The 27031-nt window shown below is 38.9% G+C and overlaps 2 protein-coding genes across 5 annotated transcripts in view; both read right to left on the bottom strand.

The window, feature by feature from the left end:
- Positions 1-5179: 5179 nt before the first annotated feature.
- MSMO1 (methylsterol monooxygenase 1) lies at positions 5180-13761 on the bottom strand. Its single transcript, XM_082282433.1, has 6 exons — positions 13697-13761; positions 11747-12056; positions 10572-10720; positions 9523-9649; positions 7646-7800; positions 5180-6130 (listed from the first exon to the last, which is right to left on the bottom strand). Exons 2-6 carry the CDS (start codon positions 11999-12001, stop codon positions 5923-5925), a joined length of 894 nt encoding a protein of 297 aa, XP_082138559.1. The 5' UTR covers positions 12002-12056; positions 13697-13761; the 3' UTR covers positions 5180-5922.
- A 957-nt stretch (positions 13762-14718) lies between these two features.
- KLHL2 (kelch like family member 2) overlaps positions 14719-27031 on the bottom strand; it is a 57000-nt gene continuing 44687 nt past the window's right edge. For 2 of the 4 annotated variants that reach the window (XM_082282454.1, XM_082282455.1), the window contains 9 exons: positions 26662-26778; positions 25502-25651; positions 23854-23971; positions 23028-23225; positions 22180-22281; positions 21135-21263; positions 16702-16842; positions 16419-16562; positions 14719-15764 (listed from right to left, as the gene is read on the bottom strand). In XM_082282454.1, the coding sequence (XP_082138580.1) occupies positions 15736-15764; positions 16419-16562; positions 16702-16842; positions 21135-21263; positions 22180-22281; positions 23028-23225; positions 23854-23971; positions 25502-25651; positions 26662-26778 (1128 nt within the window). In that variant the 3' untranslated portion in view covers positions 14719-15735. The remainder of the gene's footprint in view (positions 15765-16418; positions 16563-16701; positions 16843-21134; positions 21264-22179; positions 22282-23027; positions 23226-23853; positions 23972-25501; positions 25652-26661; positions 26779-27031) is intronic. The other 2 variants (XM_082282456.1, XM_082282457.1) reach the window with 2 other exon arrangements.

The following is a 27031-nucleotide window of genomic DNA, read 5'->3' as shown; positions in this document are numbered from 1 at the left end:
ATTCCACTACATAAAAGTAGTCTCACAAGTAGATGTGAATGGATTTTCTTTTGTTTCCATAATTACTTGCCCCCACCCTTAAAAAAATTAAGAGAATGTGTATTTATAAAAACACATGCATATCTTGTGTAAAGCAGGGTGGTTTATATACTATCAAATATTTAATTTTGAGCTCATGCATACTAATTTATTTTTAATAAGGGATTAAAAAACAATGTTTATATTCTGACACAGTTTAGGAGCACACGCAAAACTGAGTAGGAGGAATAAATTGATTCCTTTCTTTGTGTCTAATCCTTCCTCCTGTTTTCCATAGCTCAGGGATGACTATCTTCAAAGGCCAAATTTCTTTGTAATATGGAAAAAGTTTTGGCACTTGCCGTAGGATCAGAGGAATACTCCAACCCCAAGGGCATTCCCAGCCTATAAGCATAACCAGGCAGCTGGGTATGGCCTTGTGAGCTGACAACACTGAGAGCAGTGCATAGAGCACAAGTGCTCCAGGAAACCTACTGATCAGCAGATCTTCAATCTGGTTTACCTGTCTCTTATACCTGAGTCTGACAGCAAATAGTAAGTTATATTTCACCAACAGACACAGCCTAAATTACCTGGTAATTACAAAAAAAAATTCATTAACATTTCCAAAGGACTTACTTATAGACAAATCTACATATACACGAAAAATACATATAATACTCATAGATGTTTACAGATTACCTCATTCCTTTGGCCAAACAGAATTTGCTGATTCAAATTTTCCAATAGTTTTGACTTGCCTGAATCTTTTTCAGCAAATCATCATTCACCAGCAAGCATATAAATATATTTTCCAAAATAAACTCACACTCACAGAATTTTCCTTACAAGACTTGAGTCCTTGAACATTTTATTCGTGTGACAAGAGAAACAGGCTAAGGCAACTATTTTCTTTATTACTCAGAAAGATAACCCTAAATCTATGTCCATTACAAAAAACTCAGGTACATTAGGAACATCAGAAATCCTAAAAACACTCTATGATGGAGAGCAGATATTTACATTATTAATAACAAACTACTGCTAATACACCATGGAAGCACTAAACTTCTCTGGTTTATATTCAGAAAGAAGTTTTAATGCTAGGAATAAAATAACTACAATCAATTTAAAACAGAGGACAGTTGATCTCAGTGTTGACAAATTACCAGGCAAGGAGGTAGAGCTAACTGTAGCTGTTAGAGGATTTTACAAAACTTATCAGAATGCTGATTATATTCTCATACACTACACCTGACAGCTGTGGTCACTTGAAGCTCTGTCTTCAAGACAGAAGCATCTATTACCAACCTTCAAAATGTCTTGCACAACTCTGCGGCTCTTTTTCTTGGATAGACTTGCAAAACAGGGTTGAGATATAGGGAACTGAGGCTCTTCCCAGTACCCTGAGAAGGCGACTAATGTAAGGCAGGGCAAAAGAAACACCACCAACAACAAAAAAATTAAAAATACAAATGCAGACCAGTCACTTATGCAGGAGGTTACAGAAAGGGAGGGGGGGAAAAAACCCACCCACCTTCCAAATTATGTACTGCAAGACCAAATCTTATATTACCTCCAGGTGTTAGATGACTCACACATGTTACTGAAACCCAACCCTACCTGGTATTTAGAACTGTTCTCTTGTTGGGTGGTGACCATCCCATACATGTAACAATTCTGCATTGAGCCTCTATAGGCTCCAATTTAAATTTCATACAAAACTTATTTGACATTTGCACCTATTGCAGAAGTAGTAGCTGCTCCTGGGGTGATGCTAGGTCCTGGACATTGGACTGGAATGCTGTTTCTGAGAGATGCTATAGCCTGGTTATGGTGCCAAGCACTCACACAGAGAAACTGCCATGCAGGATCATTGTGAAGGCTCGAAAAACCGGCTGATAGGGCTTTTTAAAAGTGGTGAGTCTTGATCTTAGAGGAGCATTCTTCTGGTCTTCCATACGGACTGGTATTTCAAGTCCACGGGTTAATTTATTCAGTAACTACATAAATGTGAATCATAACTGATTAAAATGTGTGGATGACAAAGAATGGTGAATAAAAAGGATATAGCAGCTCTGGAATGTGATTTACTTGGTAAGTCAAGCACATTTAAATGCTTCAGAGCAGCAAATTGTGAATTACACTTTAAGAGCAAGAAATGTAAAACACACTCGTGACAGTCTGGCAAGCAGCATTGCCAGGAGCACTGAGAGATCACTACAGATGGGTAACGACTGCATTTTTCAGAGCAATGCTTAGACAGAAGGAGAATGCTTAAGTGGGAGAATGTGATTCTATCACAAGGTGGTCTTAGAGCAAACGACCTGGACACACAGTTCTGGCATGTGCAGCTGAAACAAGGCTGTGAAAATTCAGAGACAAGCCACAGGAGTGATTTGAGAAACAGAGGGAATGGCTTTCTCTGGAGGACGATACAATCTGGTGAGCTGGTGAAAAATAAATTGAAAAGTGATTTGACTGCTGTGTTTATTACCTTCACAGACAGAAAATTACAGCAACAACTAACGACACAAAGTTGCCTTCTCCCTGGACCTAGCAGTTAGAGGTTTCAATGAAAGATTTGCCAGAGGGCTGCAGCTGGCCAGAGCGAGAGAGGCAGCCATAATTGGATGGAGATTTGAAGGCAATGAACCACACACTGTGGTTAGCAATCACTATTAGTAGCCATAATGAAAGCTTCAAAAAATAATTTTTCAACAAAAATGAACATTGAAAATCTAGAAACATATCACAGTTTTTAAAAAAATTATCATAAAACATGCAGCGTAACTCTGTGAGGAAAATAAATGAAGTCATATAATCTTACAATCATTATATCCATCAATACTAATATTTTCTGGCAAGCTGTGCTGTAATGTAAAATAAACCACCTTATTTAGTATTTCACATCAGCTGCCAAAAGCAGTTGATTATATTGCAATCCTAATCTTCATAGTTTATAATACTTTTCAAGTTTCCATGGGTTTTTCTGACATTAACTCCAAGAAATTAATTCATGGCTTTCATAGGACTTAATTATTGTCATATCCTAAGGAATAGCACAAACTGTTATTTCCCACAAATGAGTTTTAATTAAACTAAACTGGACTTTCAGGAAAAAATGTAGTGGAAAATATTCCTCCCCTACTTACTCCCCTGTCCTACCATGTTTAAGAGTTAAATCTGTCTCCTTGTTGAAGAAGAGAAAGGACAACTGATCATGTACGGTTTTATTGTGTGTTGTGAAGACCCAAAACTGTTAACCCACATATTTATCTTTTTTTACTATTGCACAAAAACCTCTTTGTTTTCAGATCTACACATACTCTATAGTCTCTCTCACAAAATAGGGGGGAAAAAGTCAGTATAAGTCTTATTTAATAAAGGCCTAAAATCTAAAAAATATCATTTCCTAGTGCAATTCTTCATTTGCATAAAAGACACAAAGTAATGAGGTAGGTAATTTACTCGCCAGCATCATACTCAGTAATAAATACAGGGTTCTACATTTGAAAAGGTGGTGGAGTGGTAAAATGCTGGTCCATCTGGGTCCTGAAGAAAACAAGCCTGTGGTTTTCAAATGCAAGTTCCTGTGTTGAGAAGTCCAGCAGGAACACTTTTTCCCAGCCAAAAAAATTTATAAGGCACAGCTTTCATAATTCTCTAGGGATTTGTTAAAGAAAGAGGATCAAAAGCAATGATGTGATCACAATGTATACTAAGGATATACATAAAATAACCCAAAAAACTAAAATAGCAATGGGTGTCAGAAAAACATGGATTCAAGTAATTTTAAAAGGCCTGAAAAACCCCCATGCACACTTCCCCAATTGATAGCGTGCTAAAACTGCATTCTTTATTTTTAAACCTCTCGAAGACTGGAATATACATTACAACTTTGTAAGTCAATCCCACCATGTTTTTAGCACTCTGCTTCAGCTTTCCAATAGCTGAGGAGACACCAAGCTTTTACAAATACCTTTACTGGAATATTTAAGCAAGAGGCTCCCAGTTGTGCGTAACATTGCGGCAGTGCGGGTGGAGGCAGAAGCCAGCAGGCTGAGAACCAGTGAAGAGAATGATGTTCACAGGGAAAAGCTGAAGCTCTGAAAGCTCCTTGTGTTTTTAGGCTAATGCTTCAGTGAAATAAAGCAAAGTACAGCTGCAGCTGCAGGATGGGAGTGGGAATTGACAAAGCAGAGGATAATGGCCATCTTTGAAATCTGATTAAAGACGTTGCTTCCACTATGGGGAGTGCAGGCTGGCAGTGTACATATGGATTCAGCAAGGCTTAAGTATCAGTCCCTGCTAAAAATTGATCAATACAGGGATTTCAGCTTCTGTTCACCTGCCATAGTCAAATATCTATTTTTTTACTTATTTTTAGAGTGAAGGAGGAAAACACTGAATTACAACAGGGATACAGATAGAGAAGTAAATGCTTCTATAGAACACATACAGAAGAGGAATCTGAACTACTTCCACCTCTCAAGTAATATTTGAGTCATTCTGCATGTCACTAACACCTTGCTTTTTCTTGAAGCCTGATCTCATCTGCACTTTCACTGGATTGTCTGAGTATTATACTAGATTGCATGTGAAGCAGCACTAAAATTCAGGTGTGGTCTTGAGTAAGCAAAACACCATGAAGTTCTCTAAGGGACTTACCGACTAGATGAAGTGGTATTTGAAGTGTGAAGAGCAGTTGACATGACAGTACAAAGTGGAAGATCTTTTAAGGGTTTAAGCCCTTCTCAAATACTTCACTGTTATTTCCTGTGCAACAGACAAATACTTACAGTAGATTCAAAAATCATAGACTACTGCTTCTGTGACTAGTGCAACTCAAGTAGTAGACTTTGAGATTCTAGCTTGTGATCAAGCTGTAGCCTGAGAATGCACTCGGCCCAGAAGATGGATACATAACTGCTCAATGTAGCAACAAGTCCTTCAAAACAAAAGCCAGCAGAATTTACATGTTCTCCATTTCCATTTCTTACTGCTGCCTCTGTAAGTAGTTTAACAGATGGCACTGCTGCAAACCATCCTAACAGATACTGCTTCTTCATTAAAGAGATGAAGAGTAAGACACTATATCCCTACATGGTTTTCATCACAGCCTTGTATTTAAAAGCATATGAAAAATATAATACACGCATCAAACCAAACCACGTTTATTTCATCAGTCACAAGTGCAAATATAGCAACAAGTCAGATCAGCAAATTACAACACAGAGAAGAATGTCATGTAAATGCTAAGTACACTGACAGACCAACTTCAAAAGAGCAGCAAAAAACAGTGTCTTCAAATAAAAATTTCTATTCTTTTTACCTGTAATCTAAAATAATGTAATAAATCTAGATCAGGAATGTCTCCGATAACTCATGTTTAGCCAGGTATTCTGTTATTAGCAGTTCACATTATCCAGTGTGCAAAAGACCTGCCCAAGCTTCCTAGTAACAGACATTTTGGTTTTAAGCAACTTTCACTCAATATTTAAATAATACAGTGCTGATGCTAGTTAATAACTTCTGCTATTTGATATTATAAATTTAAGAATATATATTTAAAAAAAACTAAGACCAACTTCAGTATACATACATAATTCCACCTGGATCCAAAAATGGGCAACATTATAGATAAACCTGATTTTTTTCTTGTCAAAAAAAAAAAAGATAGACACAAGTCATCTCCCATTTTTTTCCATCATCTTTAAATCTGTAGTTAAAATATATGCAGTACTTATGTATAAAATAGAAAACATTCCCATTAGAAAGATACTGCTGTTCAATTAGCTGTTTCTCCCTACCTCGTAGTAGCCAGGGAACAAGATTTATGCTAAACACCCAATCACTATTTCGCTTTACAGAAAAGCAAAAGTTGACTTTTACACTGGAAATTTAGTCAGCCTTCTTCTTTGTTATGCACTGTTTCTTCTTCTCTTTTTCTTGATAGGCAATGAATTGCGAGTCTGTACCAAAGATTCTGTCCCACCACGTGAAGGTGGAAGCGTAGTTGCCGATAAAGTTCATGTGATGGAAATCATGAAAACGGGCCCCAGCATAGAAAGGCACCAGATGAAGAGGGTTCAGTGGGACATCGTAGCCACTACAGGGGAGGAAAAAAAGAAAACCAACTAGGGTAAGGATTTTTCTCAGACATAAACTACAAAATATTGACACTAACTTGTCATTTTTATAAAATAAAAATATTTTATAGTATTCCAAGGTCCTGAGGTAATCACTATGATATTGGCTTAATATGAAAACAAGTGCCCTCTACTCCTAGCCAAATCATTCTGTAAATTATCCCACAATGGCTTTGGCACTTGCTTTTCAGCTCAGTTTACTAGGCAATACAAAAAAAAATTTAAGCAGGTAACTTAAAAAAATCACTGCCAGCTTAGCAGTTTTAACTAAGAGTGACTTTAGGAAGGAGGAACAAGAATAAGTAACATTATCTTTAAGTGCAAGCTATGGACATCAGCACAGCAGCTCATCAGAGAGCATCTCAAATCAACAATTATTGTATGTCTACTCTTATTTTCAGCTTACTGCAAGTTCTTCAAATATTTAAAATTCAAATATATGATCAAAGTAAGATTAAAAGCAGAACAGTGTGCTCTAGAGGGATTCCAACTCTTTTGCTTAGTAGTACTGGAAAGCCTCTTACCACCACCTAGTGGGGAGAGTGCAAGGCAATTCACTATAAACCCTTCCTGTGGAGAACAACCTAAAATGATAATTATAACAGGAATTTCCTATTTTGCATCAGTGAGTTTATGGTGTGTCAAAACATATACTTTGGGAAGTCTACAAGCAAAATATGACTAAACTTGGTATGCTTTATGCCATGGGTTTACTGGTAGTTTATGTTCCACTAAAACACCTTACACTCAGCTTGCAATAAGCCACTATGTTCTTCATAATATATTGACAAAAACAAAGTCAAGTGTTAATACTGTCATTTCAAAAATGAACTCTCAATGTCCCCTTCCTCTTGAACACAGGAAAGAAAAGGTCATCCATTTGTAAATGAACTAAACTAAGCCTGCTGGGATTTGCCCTAGCATTTTGGAGCCAAATTTGAAACAAGTCGAGACTTGTACAGAGACAAGAAGTCTTGTCCTTTTTATTCACAAAAAATAAACAAACAAATAAACAAAATAAATGTATGTATTTGTTTTAAAGAGAGCCAGTGGTCACACAGCATAAAGCTTCTCTTGAGCAAGAGAACAGTCTGGCAAAATACTAAACAGAAAGAACTATTGGCTGGAATATCGCTTTTTGTAATTGATTTTTGGTGTTCCAATATGCGTAAGATCACTTGCACACCAAGTGTCAATAGCCAGACATCCTAATGAGGCGCCTAGCTTCTCTAACCCTCCTTGAGAGGCTCTAGCTGAGAGTCCACACTCTTTTAATCAGCAAGACCTGCTGTTAACACCACCTCAGAACAGGAAAGAGTGATAACTCTCCAGGTGGTTGTGCCATTCTTTGCAAGACACATAAAGGCATTTTAGTGCAAAATAAATAGTACATCTGAGGGACAGAGACAGGTGAGTTTGAGACGGATGTAGGGACAAGAGAAAAAACAATTATTAAGAAGCAACGAGCATCTCACCTGTGTACATCAATGGTTTCCATCAAGCGACAAATCACCCATGCCCACAGAAGAACCACATGGTTACAGAAAACGACGATTCCAATAAAAAAGCCAGTTCCAAGGATGAGTGTTTCCAGAGGATGAGCATATTCTGCTTGCATTCCAAACGGAGACTAGAAAGAGATGACAGACAGGGAACAGTCACCATTTTCAGTTTTATGTACTGCCAAATCAGAACCACCATTTTGCAATATTATCCCTTTCCCATCACCCCACAAGTCTACAACAGGACAAACGGAACAATGCTGGGGGCAAAGGGAATGGTATGACTGAGCAAGGGCCATAACACACATATTTAGCTCCTCTTTGGAAAAACAGTATTCCAAGGTCACAAGGATTATCACTCTAATAGTGATTCCAATCACCTCACTACTAGTTGAAAAGTTAAAAACTTTTATTTAGGCTTACCATCACCCCAGGTCAAAACATTATTTCAGGAATATTAAAAGTGTTTGGCAAGCTCCTATTAGCTTTGCTATACTTCCAGTCTTGGAAGAAAGAAGGAAGCCAAAATATTCTCAGAAGCAGGACTCACTTAGAAATTTATTATCAAAATAAAAATTAAAAATCTCTCATTTTTGACCATTTTTAAAAATAGATTTTTGCCACTCAAATGTTATTTTGAGATTGATATAAGACATTTTCTGTCATATACATATATATACACAAACACAGAGTCATTCCTACATTTCGTTTAGCAAAAAAAGACATTCCAGAGAGTTTTCAGTCATAGAACACCATGCACAGAGAATAGTTTAAAATATTTTAACCTAATGCTGAAGGTTATAAAATCATCAGAAAAAAATGAAGTCACTTTGTCTTAAGGGATACTTTAAAATAATTTCTTTTTACCATCAAGAAAAGTTTTTAGTGAAACAGCCATTAGGCTACAGATCACTTCTGTGAGAACTGCTAACCACTCTCAAGAATAATGGCCAAAAGCTGCTCCAGCTAGAGACCTGAGTGGCTGCCAAGAGCAAGAGGAAAAGAGCAGCTGCTGCTGCAGATGTCTGTACATATGCATGCATCAATCCATACCAAGCTCCTCTATTGCTGGCAGCATGCATAAACCATCCACGACCCAGCAGCCTGCAGTTTCCTTTTGGCACAGTCTAGGTTATACACAGCAGCACAGAAATGAATAGCACTGACTCCTGGGTTCCACAGACAGTGCCACCTAAACACAGCAATATCATCTACAAGGTGCAAGCACTGCTGGATCCTACCTGGCTGCAGTCACGTGTGGTTCCTTACCTGATACTCAATGCCAGCTCCAACACCCCTGAATGCAGAACCACCCAAAAAGTGTGCTGCACTGTGCTCTCAATGCAGTACTGCACAATGGGCTATACCGATTCCAGAGGCCCTCATCCAGAGCTGAAATCCCTTCCTTGAATCAAGTACATGACGCACACACCCTGGTTGTGCAAGAACTGCCTGTCTGATCACGTTCTGGGGATTCATATGCTCTGGGTAACAGCCCAGGTGGTGGGGAACTGATGAACAACCAAACCCAGACACCTACTGTTTCCCTTCCCCCAGCAATGAGACCCATATGGACATTTTTAAAAGTCTGCTTTACCTTGGTCACAGATACGATCAAACTATACCAAGAGTGCGAGCCTTCGTTCACGTGAAATGAAATGAAATAAAATGATGGGGTGCCTTCAGAAACAAAATGGATGACTGTTTTTGATAAAGAGCTCAAAAAAGACATCTATCCTGCTTTCAGAAGGACGCCATTTTCTTAGGTCTTTCAAGTAAGAGGTTTAAATAAGTTCTGTGACACACATACTAAAAACTATTATTAAAGAAAAAAATCGAGTAATACATACAACAAACTCATGGTGAACCTTATGGATATACTTGTATATTCTCTTGTGATGCAGCAATCTATGCAGGAAATAGTGCCAGGCATCCTCAATCACCGCACATCCAAAACACTGGGCAACCAGAACATACCTTTAAAAAGCAGAAGATCTATTACTTATACAAAATATTAGCAGACACATAACCCTGAAAGAGAATATAGTTTATATGGTAATAATGGTCAGCAATAGGTTTATACCTATTACTGAATAGCAGTGCACTACTTTTTTAACATGTTAAAAATATTAATTACCAGGTAAAAAGGCTATTGTGCTTATCAGCTCATCTGTTGATATGCTGAAGTGAGTTAGCACATGTTAACCCACTTCAGTTAACATTAGGTTAACTCACAGAGTTAGTGTAAGAAGCTGTCATTTCAGTATTACAAATGCAGTCTACAGAGAACAACCACAGACTGTGTGAGACCTTGATATAAAAACACAGAGTTGCATCAGCTATCTACACCAGAGAGCAAACAGCTCTCCAAGGAAGATGACGTTCTGTGATAAAAAACTACTGTTGGTGTTGGGGGTGGGGGAGAAGGGGGCACTTTTAGCTAACCCAGCTTTGTTTAAAAGTCTATCAGCTCAGTGCAAGACAAGAAGACTGTGAGGCAGGTGGTACACTCTCCCCTTTGAGGAACACACTACTGCTATGATATAAAACAAGGTTGAGGGTAGAGACACTTAGGAGAAATAAAAAAATGTGGGTAAATAAAACCCCCCGAAAGTCCAACATTTAAACCATCCCACCAGGAATCTTGCTTTGCTTCCATAAATTCCCTCCTAATCCCCCTTCTCTCCTGAGGATTAGAACATCTTGGGGCCATTTAAAAAAATTTAGAAAATTCTAATGAGCTCTTATAGCAGTTAAGCATCAACTGAAGGATGATTAACAAACACAGTTTACACTGCCAAAAAATTACTTCCTATTAGAGTTGATAACACTAACTGTTAAATATTCTGCCTCCAACTTTATGAAACTCAGCATCACCATATCAGAAAAATCTACGCACCATCTTGGCATCTCTTCCCACCCATATGGGATGTTAAAATACTCTGTGAAGTAATAGGTACCACAAATCAGGGGAAGCTGAATGAAGAAGTGATTGAAGAGGAGGGTTTTGAAACACTTCCACTGTTTTTCCCATGTTTCTGGTTTATCCTAAAATGAAGCAAAAAGAATCAATTGTATTACAGGTTTCTATTGCATTTAAGTGAAGTGCTGCAAAAACTCATTTGGAGTCAGTTTAGTTTCACCTTGGAAGACAGGTAACATGCCTTCCAATAACACAGATTAACTCAGGCAACACAAATAACATGGGATTGGATTCAGTTTCATCAAAGCCTCATTTTTCTAGGCTAGTGTTTTAAGGTAAGTTGTCTTGTCAGTCACCTCCAAACTACTTTTGTTTTTTCAGTGTTTACAGTTAGCAGGAACATTTGGTACTCAACAGTTTAACACAGTCCAAGTTTGCTTTTCTTCTTCACACCGCAGAATGTGGTTCCATTGCTAAAATAATACAAGGAGAGGCTGAAGATAGAAACTTGTAAAGAAATAATTGTCTTGAAAACATCCAGTTTTTGCAGGGAGACATTCTACCAACTACTGCAATAAATTCAGAAGCTGGTGTCATTAATTTCTGATTCAAATTATAATGATCTAGGGGAAAACAATAATCTTTAGATACTGCATGTGCTTTTGCCTCCAGTTAGGAGTGTGCAATCCATTCCAGGCTTTCTTCACTGTTAAAATATTTCAAAATCCTTTCAAGAGGATGTGCATAGAGGTACTTCAAAGAAGACAAGTGCTATTAAATAAGCACACCATGTAATTATTTTATACTATGAAGACATGCCTCTACCACCAGATGCCAGAATTCTATTCACCTTCCCCTGCTGATATAAAAACTATGTATATGAACCTTTACTAACAGTAAGATTGACATACCCTTTCCTCTCTATAGCACCATGGTGAAAAGCATAACCCTTCCTTAGGAAAAAACAACTCCTTTCCTTCACCAAAACTCACTTCTTTTCTTTCCTGATACACAGAGTAATTTTACTTTGTTGCTTCCAGGATGTCCAAGTGATAGATGAAATGGACCATATACACTAGGATACCACAGTTATATGATCTGCCTGATGTGCTCAAAGACAAGTCAGTGTACAGTGCACAACTTTCTCTTACCTGTTGAATTTTATACTTTTGCATGTATGGTATAAACTGAAAGATAAATCCTGGTACACAGAGCAAAAAGTATGAAACTTCATGAACTATAAGGGATCCCCAAGTTGCAATCTGGAACTTTGTGTAGTTATCCAGCATGTAATTCCAAGCATTTTTAAATGGTTGCTGCAGGGGATTGTCGGGTAAGAAAGAGTCTATATATTCCACTGCCAGATAAGCAGAGTTCAAGATATTAACGCTGTCGTTCATGGCCATGGTTCAATCACAAAACATCACAATTACAGTTCTTCTGCGGTTGTCTGTAAGTAACCTGCAAATTTTGAGAAAAAGTCAATAAACAAAAATTAATCTTCAGAGAAAAAAAAATTACATGATATAGTCATTACCTACTTTTACAGTAAAAACTGGGAAAGGAGGTGAAAGACAGATTCTCTTTGTACAGAACAGCCTAAAAGAACAAAGTTTTAGATTGGTTTTAGAGGCAATCAGCTCCTAGGTTTTGAGGTTATGTCAATGGAGCAAAAGCATAAAGAAGTATTAATTATTAGCCAAATTAATTTCAAGATTTTTGCAGGATAATTGTGTTCTGTAACAAAAGAGCAACAGAAAGGTTCAAACAAGATTTAAGAGATGAATTAACTGTGATCTCTTGATTATCCAGTCCCATTCTCCTCATGGCCGTGAACCAAAATCCCTGCAAATTACATCAACACTGCAGCTGGCTTGAGGCAATCCACCCTTTCCTGAGTAATGGGCTTTTCCTCACAGCTCCCAAAACCACAGAGGCTGCATTCCTGCAGGTGCCCTGAACTTGTGCCATTTCTACAGACTAGGCTCCTTGGTGGTTTGGCTTGGAATGGACCTTTAAGGGTTATTTACAGTCCACCCTCTTGGGATGGGGCAGGGACATTTTTCACTGTATCAGGTGGCTCAAAGCACCATCCCACCTGGCCTTCAAACACTTCCAGAGATAGGGCATCCACAGCTTTTCTGGGCAACTTGCTCCAGTGTCTCAGCACTCTCATTGTAAAAAATGTCATTCTTATGCCAAATCTAAACCTACCCACTTTAGTTTAGAAATTTTGCCCTGTGCTTTGTCACTACAAGCATTGGCAAAAAGCCCCCTTTATGTACCACAGGATGGTGACCCTTGAACCTTCTCCGGGCTGCACAACCCCAACTCTTCCAGCCTCTCCCCATTAGTGATGTGTCCTCTGAATATTTCCAGGGCCCTCCTCTGGACTCCTTCTAACAGGTCCATCTTCAACTCTCTAACAGGTTTGCAACTCATGGGCCAGAGGACACTCGTCCATCCCCAGCTGGTACACATATATTAGATCCCACATAAATCACAGAATCGCAGAATCAATTCAGTTGGAAAAGAGCTCTGAGATCATCAGTTCAAACCTATGACCCAACACCATCCTATCAACTAGACCACGGCACTGAGTGCCACATCCAGTCTTTCCTTAAGCACCTCCGGGGAGGGTGACTCCACCACCACCCTGGGCAGCCCATTCCAATCTGTAATTACCCTCGCATACTAAGCAGCATGCCAAGCCAGTACCCAACAACATTAGTTACATTTTTCTTTCTTAGCAACAGCACCACGATGCTGCCACTTCCTATTAACAGCAAAAACATCGTAGCAGACGCCAAGGCAGCTCACAGCCCGAGCTCCCGGGCCGGCGGACGCGCACGGAGACCCAACCACCGCCGCCACCCCCGAACGTGCCGCTGGGGAACCGAGGAGCCAGCGGCCGGGCTGCGCCGGGGTCAGGCTCCTCCGTCCCGCCCGGCCCTGCGAGGCAGCGGACACACACCGGCACACACCGCCCACGCGCAGGGAAGGCCGAGGAGAGACGAGCTCCCTCGCGGAGCCCTCACCCCGACACCCGCACCCCCGCACCCGCACCCGCACCCCGGGCCGCGCCGGCCCTCGCCCCTCACCTGACGGCAGCGAAGCGGCGGCTCCGTGTGTGCAACAACAAGCGCCGGGCCGCCCGCGCCACCGCGCACCGCCCATTGGCCGCGCGGCTCCTCCCGGCGCGACCCCATTGGCCGGCGGGCGGCAGCGGCAGCGGGTCAGGCGGGCGGGGGGCGGGGCCGCGGCGGCGGCTCCCGCGCCGCCATTGGCTGGAGGGGTGGAGTGAGGATAGTGAGACCGCGGCGCGCGGCCAATGGGGCGGGAGCACGGCCGGGTGACGCGCACGACGCCATGGGGCGGGGCCCGCCCGGGTGCGGCAGCGGCGCCGGGAGCGGCCGGGAGCGCGGCCAGGGGCCGGACCCGGAGCCGCTGCCAGGCCCGGTACCCGCGGCCAGGGGCCGGACCCGGAGCCGCTGCCAGGCCCGGTACCCGCGGCCAGGGACCGGACCCGCGGCCCGTCTCGCCTGCAGGAGCGGCACGGCTGCAGGCGGACACGTTGTCACCCGTGCAGGTGCCTGCGCCCGCTCCGGCGTTAATGAAAAGATTGAAGTGCAAAAGCGGCGGTGTTGTTATGGCAGCAGCGGCCCAGAGCCGCATTCACGGGGCTGGTGTCATGCGGGTGAAAGTGTACCGTTCAGATAAAAGGTTCCCATTGAAAGCCCCTGCCTCGCCCCACCGTGCGTCACACCGCCCATGGAATTCGGGCACCTACGTGACTCCCAGCCGTGTCACCAATGTCACCGCTCTGATGCTCTCACGGGAACTTAGCGGTGGCCATTCCTGCACTCATGGCCACCCGCAGCTGTCAGAAACGCACCTGCAGCAAAAACTCTCAATTCGTTGGCATTCAGACGTTTAGAACACCAACTTCTCCCCCTTCCCTCCACCCCCCTTTCCCCCCAGTTTATTTCACTGATGTCAAGATTATTTGGTTTGAGACTCGTATTGAGAAAAACAAGTTTTAAGCGACCTGTTGGCATTAGGAAACAATGTACAAACTTTTATTTGAAGAAAATGTCTCAAATATGACAGTAACTTTGGTCATGTTAAAAGGAGGCCATCCAAGAACAAATAAAAATGTGCTGCTTTGTAAGCATGGCCACATACAGTATATTCAGATATTGGCTAATAGAAGCTGAGGTTACACGCATAAATAGGCCTTTGTACCATGCAAGTTCAACGCAATTGCATACATTCACTATAAATTTTCAGTTATTGTCATGCCAAATCACCTTTTGGATAAAAAGGTAAAAAAGAAGTAACATCTAAATGTGACCAAAATTGAACAGGAAAAAAAACCCCCGTAAGTACAGACAACATTTTTATTAAAAAGATATTGAAATTACACCTGCTCAAGAAGTGTTATACCATCTCTGATCTCCTTCAGCGGGAATTAGTGTTAAGCATTGTTACATATCAAAAAATACATCTCTGTTTTACAACATAGTACTGACATATTCAAAGTACTGTGCCAAATTATAAATAGTAAAATCAGGTTTTGAAGAGTTTCAATAGAGAGCAACTTATGCTCACACAAACATATGCACGTAGTATAGTTATGTAACAAAAGTTTTATAAAAGGAAACAAATTTACCCCATGCCAGCTTGAATTACTGAGGTGGGATTCAATACCTACTATGAAGACTGACAGTTCATTTCCTTAAATATATTTATTAGTCTCTGGAAAAAATAAGACAAAAATTTACTTTCACCAGAATACACACCATTCTTCACTCACAATCCGTTTCTCAGTCATGACTGACAGAAGTCGGTCCTTATGAAAGTGTTGGGGTTTTTTCTGAAGACCTTGCAATAAAAAAAAATGGTCCACCAGACTTCAAGAGTTCAATCAGCTTCTGCTCAACTGCAGAATAATCCTACACATTGCTTCTACCTAGAGTAATCTTCATCATCTGTCATCTGTAATTGTAGACAGTCACATCTTCCACTGTGACTCAAGGTGCAGCTACAAGTAGAGAAGTGCTTAGATACTCAGTCACTTCAAATACACTTGTTGAAGACTGCTTCTAGTGCATAATCAAGTTGAAAATCCCTTTACTGATCATAATGGTTTGTCAATAACTGTAACACCTAGAGGGAGAGGAAAAAAAGGCATAAATATTTAGGCAGTATTTTTTTTTAATCAAGGAAAAAATACATAAAATTTTAATATGATACACTGCAATCAGCATTTAACTGTGCACCAGCATCAATGTACTTATTTTCCCCTAATTTCTCTTTGACACAAAGCTGTCTGAATCAGTGCAAAGTTCTGAAAGCTTCTGTGACTTGAAAAAACCTGCCACTAATCAAGTTTAATTTTGCCATCAGTGAAATATATACTTAACATTCACTAAACAGTCATTAAATAACTCATTTGAAAAACTGCAATTATTAAAGGAAAAGATTCCTGAAAACAGCTCATTTTCTAAATATCAAATCCCAAAGAATTTCAGAATTGGACACCTTAGACTGAGACACAAATTTCTTGTTAAGGAAACTGGTCATACCAGAATCATCTTTCTGACTCACCACTTATGTGCTAAATCACTCTTGAGTACACTTTAATCCCTTTTCTTTTTTCCTTGTAGTGAATAATTATTTGAAGTCATCATTCGAAATGTACCATCAGATTCTTCCTACCCATTTTATTATCTCAGGTTTTACCTATGAAAATACTCTGTTTGGACGCTTTGTCAAATGCTATATTTTAAAAAGTCTATTAGAAATATCTATATGCCTTACCTGCATAGCTCCTTCCTGTACTCATACAAGATGACACAACCGTCCATTTATCAGTTGTTGGATTATAATATTCCACTGTTGATAAATTACAGGAACCGTCATCTCCTCCAACTACATACAAGAGACCATTTACAGCACAAACACCTAAAAAAGTGCAGGAAACCAGTATGAAAATTAGACTTAGACACTGCCCAAAAGCATGTTTTTTATGAAAGCAGAAAAAATCCAGGTACATGCCATTCACAAATGACATTGGCACAGTTCTAGTCATTGTTGCACATACCTGCATTCCTTCTGCACATGTTCATGTCTGCAACCTGCTTCCAGGTACTGGCAATGGGGTCAAACACTTCAACACTTTTCCTTACCAAAGGACCATCATGACCACCTACTGCATACAATAAATTGTTTAACACACCAACACCTGCAAACATATGAAAATACTCAGAATTAACCATAGAATTATTTGAATGATGCAAAAGAGAAACAACAAATATGTCAGCTAACATAAATCCTTCATTAAGTCAATGTTGGAAACTATTTCAGAAAACATTTGGGTCAGGATGCATTAAAGCAAAGAGACAGTAACTACAGCAAGACACTGATAAAATGCCTTGAGTGCCCATCTACCATACTGCAGCATACAAAGACCAGAGCTGTTCTGCAACAGAAGATTTAGAAAATTTTGGATGAAAAATGACGTGCAGGAAAATGAGGCTTGTAGAAATTTAGGACTAATTAGAAGTGACAGTAAATGAGACAATGTGCTCAGCCAGCATAACAGAAATCTGACAAGATGATAAAGTGTAAGTGAATTTTTAGAAAGTAAAAACTGTGCAGTACACAGGATAAAAGCTGAATGGATAGACATTATACAATAGGGATATTTCCACTGAAGTGTTGGAATACCTTGTAAACAGATAGATGGAACAGAAGTAAACAGTTGAGAGCGAGTACCTTCTCTGGGATTTGAAGAACACCAAGTGTCTTTGAACCAAGCTTCAGTTATCAAAATATCCAAAAGGATATTAAAGGGTGTCCTTTAATCCTAAGGTCTCCTTTACTTTACAACAAAAGCTTATCAATTTGTGAGCTTGGAATGAAGGAGTGAGTAAAGCTACTTCTATCTATTTGCTATTTGGACTGCACATACTGGAAAGATGGAAATGGGGGAAGTGGAAAGAAAGGCCTTTTTATTTATTTCTCCCTTTATAATGCATTATTAGAACCCAAACAATGAATTTGAGAAACATGGGGGTTTTTTTGCATTAAAACTTCTGAGTGATGGACCATAAAGACAACTTAAAAAGCACTTCTATGAAAGTATACTGGGAAATCTAATAAATGCCACATTTAAGACTATGAAACTCAAAGCAGAGATACAGATTTGCAAATACAGCTCATAAAGGATTCCATGGAAAGGGAACCACTTAGAATCTTTTTTAAAGGGAAACAACAGATATGAATGCAAAAAATCAGGTAAGTCCCTCAAAGAAAAAAAAATATTGGAGGTTGAAAAAAAAAAGAAAAAAAAAAAGAAAAAAAGAGAACCCGAGACTTTAATAACCAGCTGAAATATCTTTGAAAACATAACACTAATTTTGTATTTAAGAGTCATTCCTATATGTGGAGAGAAATTACTCCTGCTGAAATGACTAAATTTTCTTATTAAAGAGACTGATTTTAATAATTAAAGGAAGAGAGGAAGGAAACATGGAAGCTAATTGGTACTGTAAATCTGAAAAATAGCTTCTTGATAGGACACTCTTATAAATCATGCTATTTAGTGCTTTATCAGTGATATTCACTATTAACATTTTCCCATATCCTTACCAGTTAATTTAATTCCTCTTTTATTGCTATTATTTCTAGCTATCATGCCATAGCACAGTATGACAACTTTTCTTTCTCCCACCCTGATCACACTTTATTAGACAGGATAGTAAAACATTCATCTTTTGTAGAATTAAACATTACAGAGCTAGAAGGAGGGCTATGATTTTCAGTTTAAATATGTGATGTGATGTGACATAAATCCCCCCACCCATGCTTTCAGTAGAGTTACTGGCCTTCCTATTCTGTGTGTAGAGTTTTCCCTCTGCCACATTGCCACTTTTTTCTTTCATAGCTCCTTATTTTTAATAATGTCCTCCATTCCTCCATGGTGCTTCATTTTCCCTTAATCCCACACCCAGTTTCCAGGTCCTACCTTATTTCTTGCTCCTTCCGTCTGTATCCTCTTGTTGCCGTCTTCTGAGTTCTCCTTTCTTTGTTATTTTTCTTCCCTGCCCATTTTTCAGGACCCTGTCTTATATCTCTCATCCCTCCCAAATGGCCTATATCTGGATCTGAAGTTCCTCCTCCCAATATGTTGCTGGAAACAGATCTGTCCCTGTATTGATCAACTGAGAAGCAGTGGGTACTAAAGAAGAGTAACTGAGGGTTAACCTCTGAAAAGTTGCTTTTGAGTGAAGCTGAAGCAGTAGGAAGAGATGAGCTTAAGTTCCTTGAGATGACCAGACATCCAAAAGTTTAATACAGGAATAAAATTCTCTTTAGTTGGCCCCCATAACACCACCAGGACTGATTGCCAGTCCAAGCAGTTCTGGTGGGTTTGGCTATTTGGCCTCTACAGCCAAGCTCAATCAACAGTCACAATTTTCACATTACCACCCACTCCTCTGCCATGCAAAAATATAATTTTTCATGTAAATACACTGAGTGGCACAGAACAATGCTGATGATTTTACTCAATTATATGAATCTGGAATAACTGTCTACATTTAGTTTTCCTCTCCATTTTTTTTATCAGTGGACAAGGTAAAATGCAGAACAGAGTTGAGTAAGCAAACACAGGGACAAGGGAAAAGAGGAGAGGGGCAGGAAGATCCCAATAGTTAGTATATTTAAGGAACTAAATTTCAGAGTTGTAGAAGAAATTCAACATTTAAAAAAAATCTGAAAACATCTACTGTATAAATAGGCTACAAGCACAACAACCATTTGCAAAAAAAGAGCATCAAAAAATAAACCCCAAACGCTGAAACAAAATGTGTATGCAGGCAGACTGCAAAATGAAACTTTGTTACAACCCACCAACACTATTTGTCTTTGTAATGATCCTTGTAACTTGCCCATTTTATATAAATATTTTTCTCAAAACTTGCCAATATTAGACAGGAATATTTTCCAGTACCCTTACTGCAACTCTGTCCAGTTTTTAATCCAGAATTTACTTCCAAGAAGCACAGACTGAGTTACCAGACGTTTCACAAGACAACTCTGTTTTCTTGAGGTACAGTGTATTGTGTTTCCTTCATTAATATCAATTTTAGTTTAGAAACACAATTGAAACATGACTTTTAGTAATAAGAGTTATCAGCTTGCTGATTTTGTAAGGATATGATGGAAGTGTAACAGACTATCTTAATTTTAGTAATGAATTTAGTACTTTGATAGATTTCTTTTGCAATTATTTTAACCTAATTTAAACATCATTATACAGGTAAAAACTGTTCAGAGTTAACAAAGAATAATGAAAGGTAAGATGAAAAATTGGGATAAGTACTAATCATATACTGAGCATACTAGAAGTCCATACAGATTTGTAGCAGTATCTCTTCCCATTATGAAGCATTAATGCAATCACCAGTAAATATTTGAAGGGTGTTGCTAAAAACCACCATTAAGTACTTGGCAAAAAAGTGACTTAACTACTAAAAAAATAAATGTAGTAAATAATATCATGGAATTTGACTTGAAAAAGTCCATGGGAACGCATCTAGAGAAATAAAACAACTTCTGCAAGTTGAAAAAACCTGAAATACCAAAAGACAAATAGAGGACAGTGAACAGTAAATGAGATTCAAGTCCATAATATAAATAGATAATGAAAATGCTAAAGTCAATTTGGAGCTGTGGAAGCATCATTTCATTAAACAAAAGTGGAATACCACAGGCACTTTTAAAGATGTCTTTAAAGAGAAATATACATACTCAGAATTGCAAGAAGGAAAAAAGAAATCCACAAAAATAAAAAGAAGGGATTTTTAAGATTATACAAAAATAAATGGATATACCTTGCCTAAATGAAAAGGAAGTAACATGTAGTAGACTGTACATGTACAGAGGATGTAAACACCAGGTGATGAGAAGAATTACTGAAGGTGAAATAAAGGGTACATAAGTAGAACTAATAGGATGAAACCAGTAATACAAACTCAAGAATGAACAAGGACAAAATTTCCTGCAGTGAATCAGAATGCAGAACAAGTCCTCCAAAGAGGTGGAAACCTAGTCAGAGTTCACAAGTAAAGTCAACCTGAAAATGCTGTTAGAATAATCAGCCCTCACTGGCAAAGAGATCTTTGTAGAAAAGACATTTTTTCATCCTTGCTGTATAGATTTTGATACTTCAGAATTGAGGTGATCGTGATTATTACAATCCATGAGTGTTAGTCTATGTTAAAAACCATCAGAAGTTGTGGGAAGAGGAGAAATACAAAAGTATGAAAAAACAAAGAGAGATATTTACTATGAACAGACCGAATCTTATTCTGTAGAACCGTTTTGTTTTTATAACCTACTGTGTATCAGCCATTTAGGACTAGCACATCCCATTAGATTCAGACTTTAGCTTACCTTTTATCTTTTTAGATACATTTTAAACCCATGCATTTTCATCTTTACAAGGACAGCTGCTCCTTGTGCACTCACCTGCCCCACTCCGCCTAGTGCTCATTTCTGCGACATAGCTCCACTCATTGGAATTGGCATCATAGCATTCTACTGAACTAAGGCACTGCCGTGACGCTCCGTCGTAGCCACCAACAGCATACAGCTTACCTGGGGGGGAACCAAAGGAGCCTGCCAGCTGCTCATGCACCCACAGGGACTGGCACACAGGCAAAGAGGAAGGCATCGCTCTCTGATTAGCTACTAATCAGCACCAGTCAATCACTTACTGAGTTTCTATAAAACTGTTTTAAGTTAGCATGCCACAAGCTCTTGTCATTTTTAGGATGTAAAGGCACCCAGTAACCAACAACAATGGGCGTCAAAATATTTTAAATTGCCTAGCTGAAATACAGAGGTAAGGTTTTTAATTAAGCATTGTTCAAAAGCAAGCTAATTCAAGTATGTTCAGTACTGGAAGCTCACAAATAGGCTTCCTAGAAATATCATAAATTTAGATGAAAATCACTGGTACAGTCTGTATTTTCAGATTACAAACAGCAGTGGTTCCTATGCAGTTAAAACACATACACACCTAAAACTGTTTTAAGACCCAGGAGCCAGGCCAGGCCTTCATTGTGCAAGTGACATCCAGGCTATTCACCACCAAGCTGACTGGAAAGTCAGCAGTTTTCCTGGCACTGCCCTTGGGATTGTCCCCAGCGTGCAGGCAGCAAAGTCAGCCACAGATAACAGAGCTGACAATACAGCAGTGCTACATCACTAAAGACCAAACGATAAGGTCATCACGTCAGCTCTCTGACTTTGCTGACATATGTAACGTAGAGCTTAGCGAGCTTTTCCTCAGCTGGCCTCAGGCACAGCTGAAGCTCTGAAAAAAAATTTAAAACTACTATGCTAAAAACTGGTGAAACTCAAGTAGAATGATTACATATTTTTCATACCATTTGAATTACAAGGTTGAGCAAAAACATAAATCTGAAGTATGTTTTCAAAAGTAAGAAAAACTAGTAGGGTAAATGATTGCATTTCCCACCATTCTTTTTAATATCATTTGTCAACTTACCTCCAACAACACCTACGCCAACACTACTTCTTCTTGTGTTCATTGGAGCTACATGAAACCACTCGTTAGTCTTCAAGTTGTAAACTTCGACTGATGACAAACCTATGATGACAATATAACATTTTCCCTATAAATCTGGGTGCAACGTACTGCCTAGCTTTCAGTGAACTCTTTATATCTGAAAATTCAAATTATTTCATTTTAAGGACTGTTAATTACTGAACAAAAAGCACAACTGATGTCCCAGAGATAAGTAATTACAGTCAAGCCATTCTTTGTGTCTGAAAATGGGAAAATTACTGAAAACTTTTGTGGAACTGTGAAAAATTCTTCCCTGGATTTTTTCCTTTCTTTTCAATTAAGTCACACACTTTCTCCTATATATGCTTCTATAATAGTTACTCAGCAAAAGGATCCCTTCTGCACAAATTGTTTAATGCATCTAAGTAGAGAATGAACAGTGTATGTCTAAAGCCTTCTCACAGGTCAGAAAAAGCTGTTTATAATCATATTTACACCTGAAAATGCAGAAATAAATTTTGTATGCAAACAGGACAAAACAGAGTAGATCATTTTTCTCTCGGATCTTCCCCAAGTTATGGACTCTGACTATAGAAGGAATACTGGAACAGAACTTGGCAGAAGTTCACTAGTCATTAAGCCTGAACTCTTAGGAGCAAACAGTGCGTTTTTCAGGAAGGGGGATGTGACCACTTAAGCACATTCCACATCACAAGATGCCAGGATACCCTCATGCTCGGTTTCGCCACAAGTACCAGCAAAAAGAGACATTAAAATTTGGTACAGTTATGTTAAAAACCATTCAGAAGTGCCTAATGCAAACATACCTGTACTCCCATCAAACCCTCCCACAGCGTAAAGAAGGCCATTTAATACAGCTGCTCCCAGGGTGCTCCTCCTGTCCTGCATGTTAGCAACACTTGTCCACTGGTCTTTCACTGGATCATAGGAATCGACAGTACGAACTCTCAAAGAGCCATTGAAACCACCAACAGCATAAACCATGCCTCCCATGTAAACCATTCCTAGAGCAGGGAAATGGGGAGGAAAGACGAGTGCTTCAGTCTCTCTGCCAATTCACTGTATTCTGTACTGTCCTAAGTATGCAGACACTTGACACAAATTACAGTACTCGCTACACTTGTCGTGCTTTTGACAGTCTCCTAGAACCACACTTCATTCAGATTAAGCCCTAGTATTTCTGACACTTTTTGTTTCCAACAGTGCACATTTCTAAATACCATGCTTGCTGAATTTCTTCTTGCTTAAATCGCTCAGCTGCTTTAAGATCAACATTTTCATGTTTTTAATAGTGGATGATCACTTCTTCACATTATTTCATTTAATAATACTAGGGTATTTTAATAGCAAAATTACAATGCATTAATATTTAAATTTATTTATCCCTTGTTTCTGTGGGAGGTAATAAAGCAGTTTATCCTACAGACTACAAACTGAAGCAGAAATTAAGCACAACTTATCAAAGTTGTATCATTCCACATTAGCAAGTAATTCATATGACCAGTGAAGGCAAGGTTTAGCCCTTCTCAGATAAATATCTCAAGTACTGTTCCAAAGAACATACAATGCTTTATACAGATGCCTAAATTCTGAAGTATTACCAACCACAACAAAAAAATTAGGCATCCTTACCTGCCCTACATCTTCTGGAAGGCAATTCAGCTACCTGATGCCAGCGTTCTTCTTTAAAATCATAGCATTCAACACTGCGAATTGCCTTTGGTGCCTGTCCCCCAACTACCATCATCAACTAACAGGGAGATAATAATAATTGTTAGTTATTTGCACATATGAGAGCACCTGAAAGTTCAAAGAAGTGTTAAAAAATAAAGCAAGCTTCTGTACAAGAAATTTAAAAGATGGCTCTCCTAAATTAGAAACTGGAGTCTTGTGAACCAGGCAAAATTAGTTGTTAGGTATTTTTTAAAATAAATTTAATTCCTAGTTATTTTGTCCAGAGGAAATACCATGGGTAGAAAAGCAGGTAGCAATTAGAATCTCAGTGTCTTGGGGTGACCTTATGATGTGTATCCCGTATCGCTGCCCTATGCCCAGAATTAATTCTTGTGCCTTTCTATGCCTCTAAACTGAGCCTGAGAGGGGGAAGGAAAAACTGAGCAAAACTTTTTCAAAGCATTTTGCAGCTTGTTCAAGGTCACACACAGATAGCAATTGGTTTTCCCAGCTGCGGCAGGGGAGGGAGGAAGCACCCGGCTTGCTGCTCCCCGAACAGTTTTTGGCCAGTGGTTCAGCTGCTTTTTCTCCAGAGAGAGACTGAGAGTTGAATTTTTTTTTTCCTTCCCTGAAATTTCGGATTTTCTCCCTTTTCTGCTGGACTGCTTCAGTATCAGAGCACATCAGGAGGACTTTCCACTGAGCACAGAGGGCCTGGCCCTGGGCCAAGCCCCAGCTCCAAAAGGGAGAACTCTAACACTTTCCCAGTTTTTTCCTCCACAGGGAAAGATTTTATTATTTAGCATTATTTTCCTTTCCTGTGTGTTTGTTAAATAAATAGCTTTTATCTCTTTCACTTTCCTTTGAGGAAAATTTATTTTTTCCCAAACCTGATGGGGGAGGGGTGGTTGTGCCTTCTCTCAGAGGATTTATCTCTAATTTTGGCCAAACTGGCACACTCAGTAAAGCTACCACAAAAGAGGGATCTGTATCTTCACATCCTACTGTGATCTTAGATGTAAGAATTCAATGTCTATGATGTGTAATGGAACTGTGACCATCCATCCCATAATAGTCTTATCTTGTTCTTCCAAGAAAAATGTGCTAAACCTGCTGAATTGAATCTCCTATTCCATTACTGCAGTTGTCACAACAGTACTATAAGAAAACTTCTTTACTTCATTGCAAAGAAGAAAGTATCTAATGTTTGTTTTTTGCTAAAATGAAGTAAAGATTGAATAAAAAGTCTCATTGCAGAAGCTTCAGTCATTCTGTGTTTTGGTTTGGGGTATTTTTGTTGGGTTTGTTGTTTTTTTTTCAACAGGCTTACTTCTCCATAATTGTATATTTCTCAAAAGCTGAAGCACTTATTAAAAAATGTTTTCTGGGAGGGCAGGTAGTGGTGATGCTCTGTGTAGGTGGGAAGCTAAAAAATCTATATCATAAGTAGTATGGAGTGTAAAGGTAATCACTTGTTACATTTTTATGATAAATAATTCTTGTACAAATCTTTTACAGGAATACCCCAAGAGACAGTCCTACTCTCATGAAAGCTTTTAAAATGAAGTTTGAAATTGTAAATACTTCGGAAAAATAAGGGTCTTACTTTTGGAAGGCTAGCAGGTGTTCTCAATTTTGTTCGCGTGCTTTTCATCAATGCTCGTTGCTCAGTTGGTAGCAAGTGATACTTCATAGCTTCAATGAGGTAATCTTTACAAGCACTGCTGTTCTTAACCAGTATTTCCTCTTCCACTCTCTATTTATAGAACAAGGTTTATTAATTTAAAAAGGTCTGAGCATGTTAAGGAAGTAAAACACAAATCACAATCCAAAGTGCAATAAAGCCTATGATCTATCACTCAAATGCAGAGTAATCTAACTTTTTAGACTATAATTTAACCAGTAGGACACGAATTTGTGTTGGAAATGTGCAGTTACTTAAAAAAAAAAAAAATCAGAAGATGCTGATTGTTAATTAGCAAGTGGAAGAAACCATGATAGGCAAGGTAAAACACTTTTCTTACAACTGGGCACGTTTCTTGATTTTTAAAATACAGACAGTACAGAACATTTCTAGTGGAGAGTAATTTAAACAACTAATAAGCCACTCCACAACAGTAAAAACCACAACAGAACACAATGGCAAAACAGGCCTAAATCATACCCAAAACAACCCACACAAAGTGGAGATTTGTATCACAAAACCAGAATTTTTAAAATAAACACCTACCAATGTACTATTATACCTACTAACCAATCTTAATACTGAACTCATATTGCCAATCTTAAATATTTGACCTGACACCAAAATATCCAAATGAGCTTCTAAAATTTGAAAAAATGTATTTTATCTGAACCAAGTAAAAGAATGGTTCCTTTGTCATTAATTCCTAATCAGCTTAAAAAACAGATACAATTCTGAAGTTGAAAATTCACTTATGAGAACAAATCCTTTATCAAAGATCGCATTACAAATGAAACCTAACCTGATCTCAGTGAATTACATTGTTCAGATTCCTAGGGTGGTATGACATGCAGTCAGCCAAATAGATAAATTAACTTATGTAAGTCATCCTCTGTGTGGCAATCCCTCACCTCACTGTGTGTATATGCACATGAGTATGTGGTAGTGGCTGTTTGTTTACGTTTCCTATCACTAACATACTACATTGGCACTGTTGTTTAAATTTAAAATTATCTATCTGGCATTAAAATAATGAACAGAAATGTTCACATGCAGAATAACTAGTACTCCTTTTTGCTTACCTGAACTAAATACTCCCGGGAAAGCAAAGGCAGCCGAACATGCTCCATCAGACGTGCCATTAACTCCTGCCTTACATCTTTGTCATGGTTTACCCAGGCTATCACTGCTTCAAATACCTTCCAGAAAACAAACAAATCAAGTTTCTTGACTTACAAATTCATAAGCATGAAAACATCACTGTGCCTCCAAAAATAGTTTTGCTTATACTAAAACTCCTAACGTTAAGAACAGATGACAGCAGTTACAGCTCCCAGTATTTCCATATTTATCAATTACAAAATTATGAAGGTGCATTATCTGGTCTCTTTTTGTATCTGCTCCTCTACTGGTGCTTCAAGGATACCTGTGCTACATTGACAAAATGCACAC

Source organism: Coloeus monedula, assembly GCF_965178545.1.
Source record: "Coloeus monedula genome assembly, chromosome: 5".
Classification (NCBI taxonomy): domain Eukaryota; kingdom Metazoa; phylum Chordata; class Aves; order Passeriformes; family Corvidae; genus Coloeus; species Coloeus monedula.
This window is presented reverse-complemented; position numbering and strand designations above follow the sequence as displayed.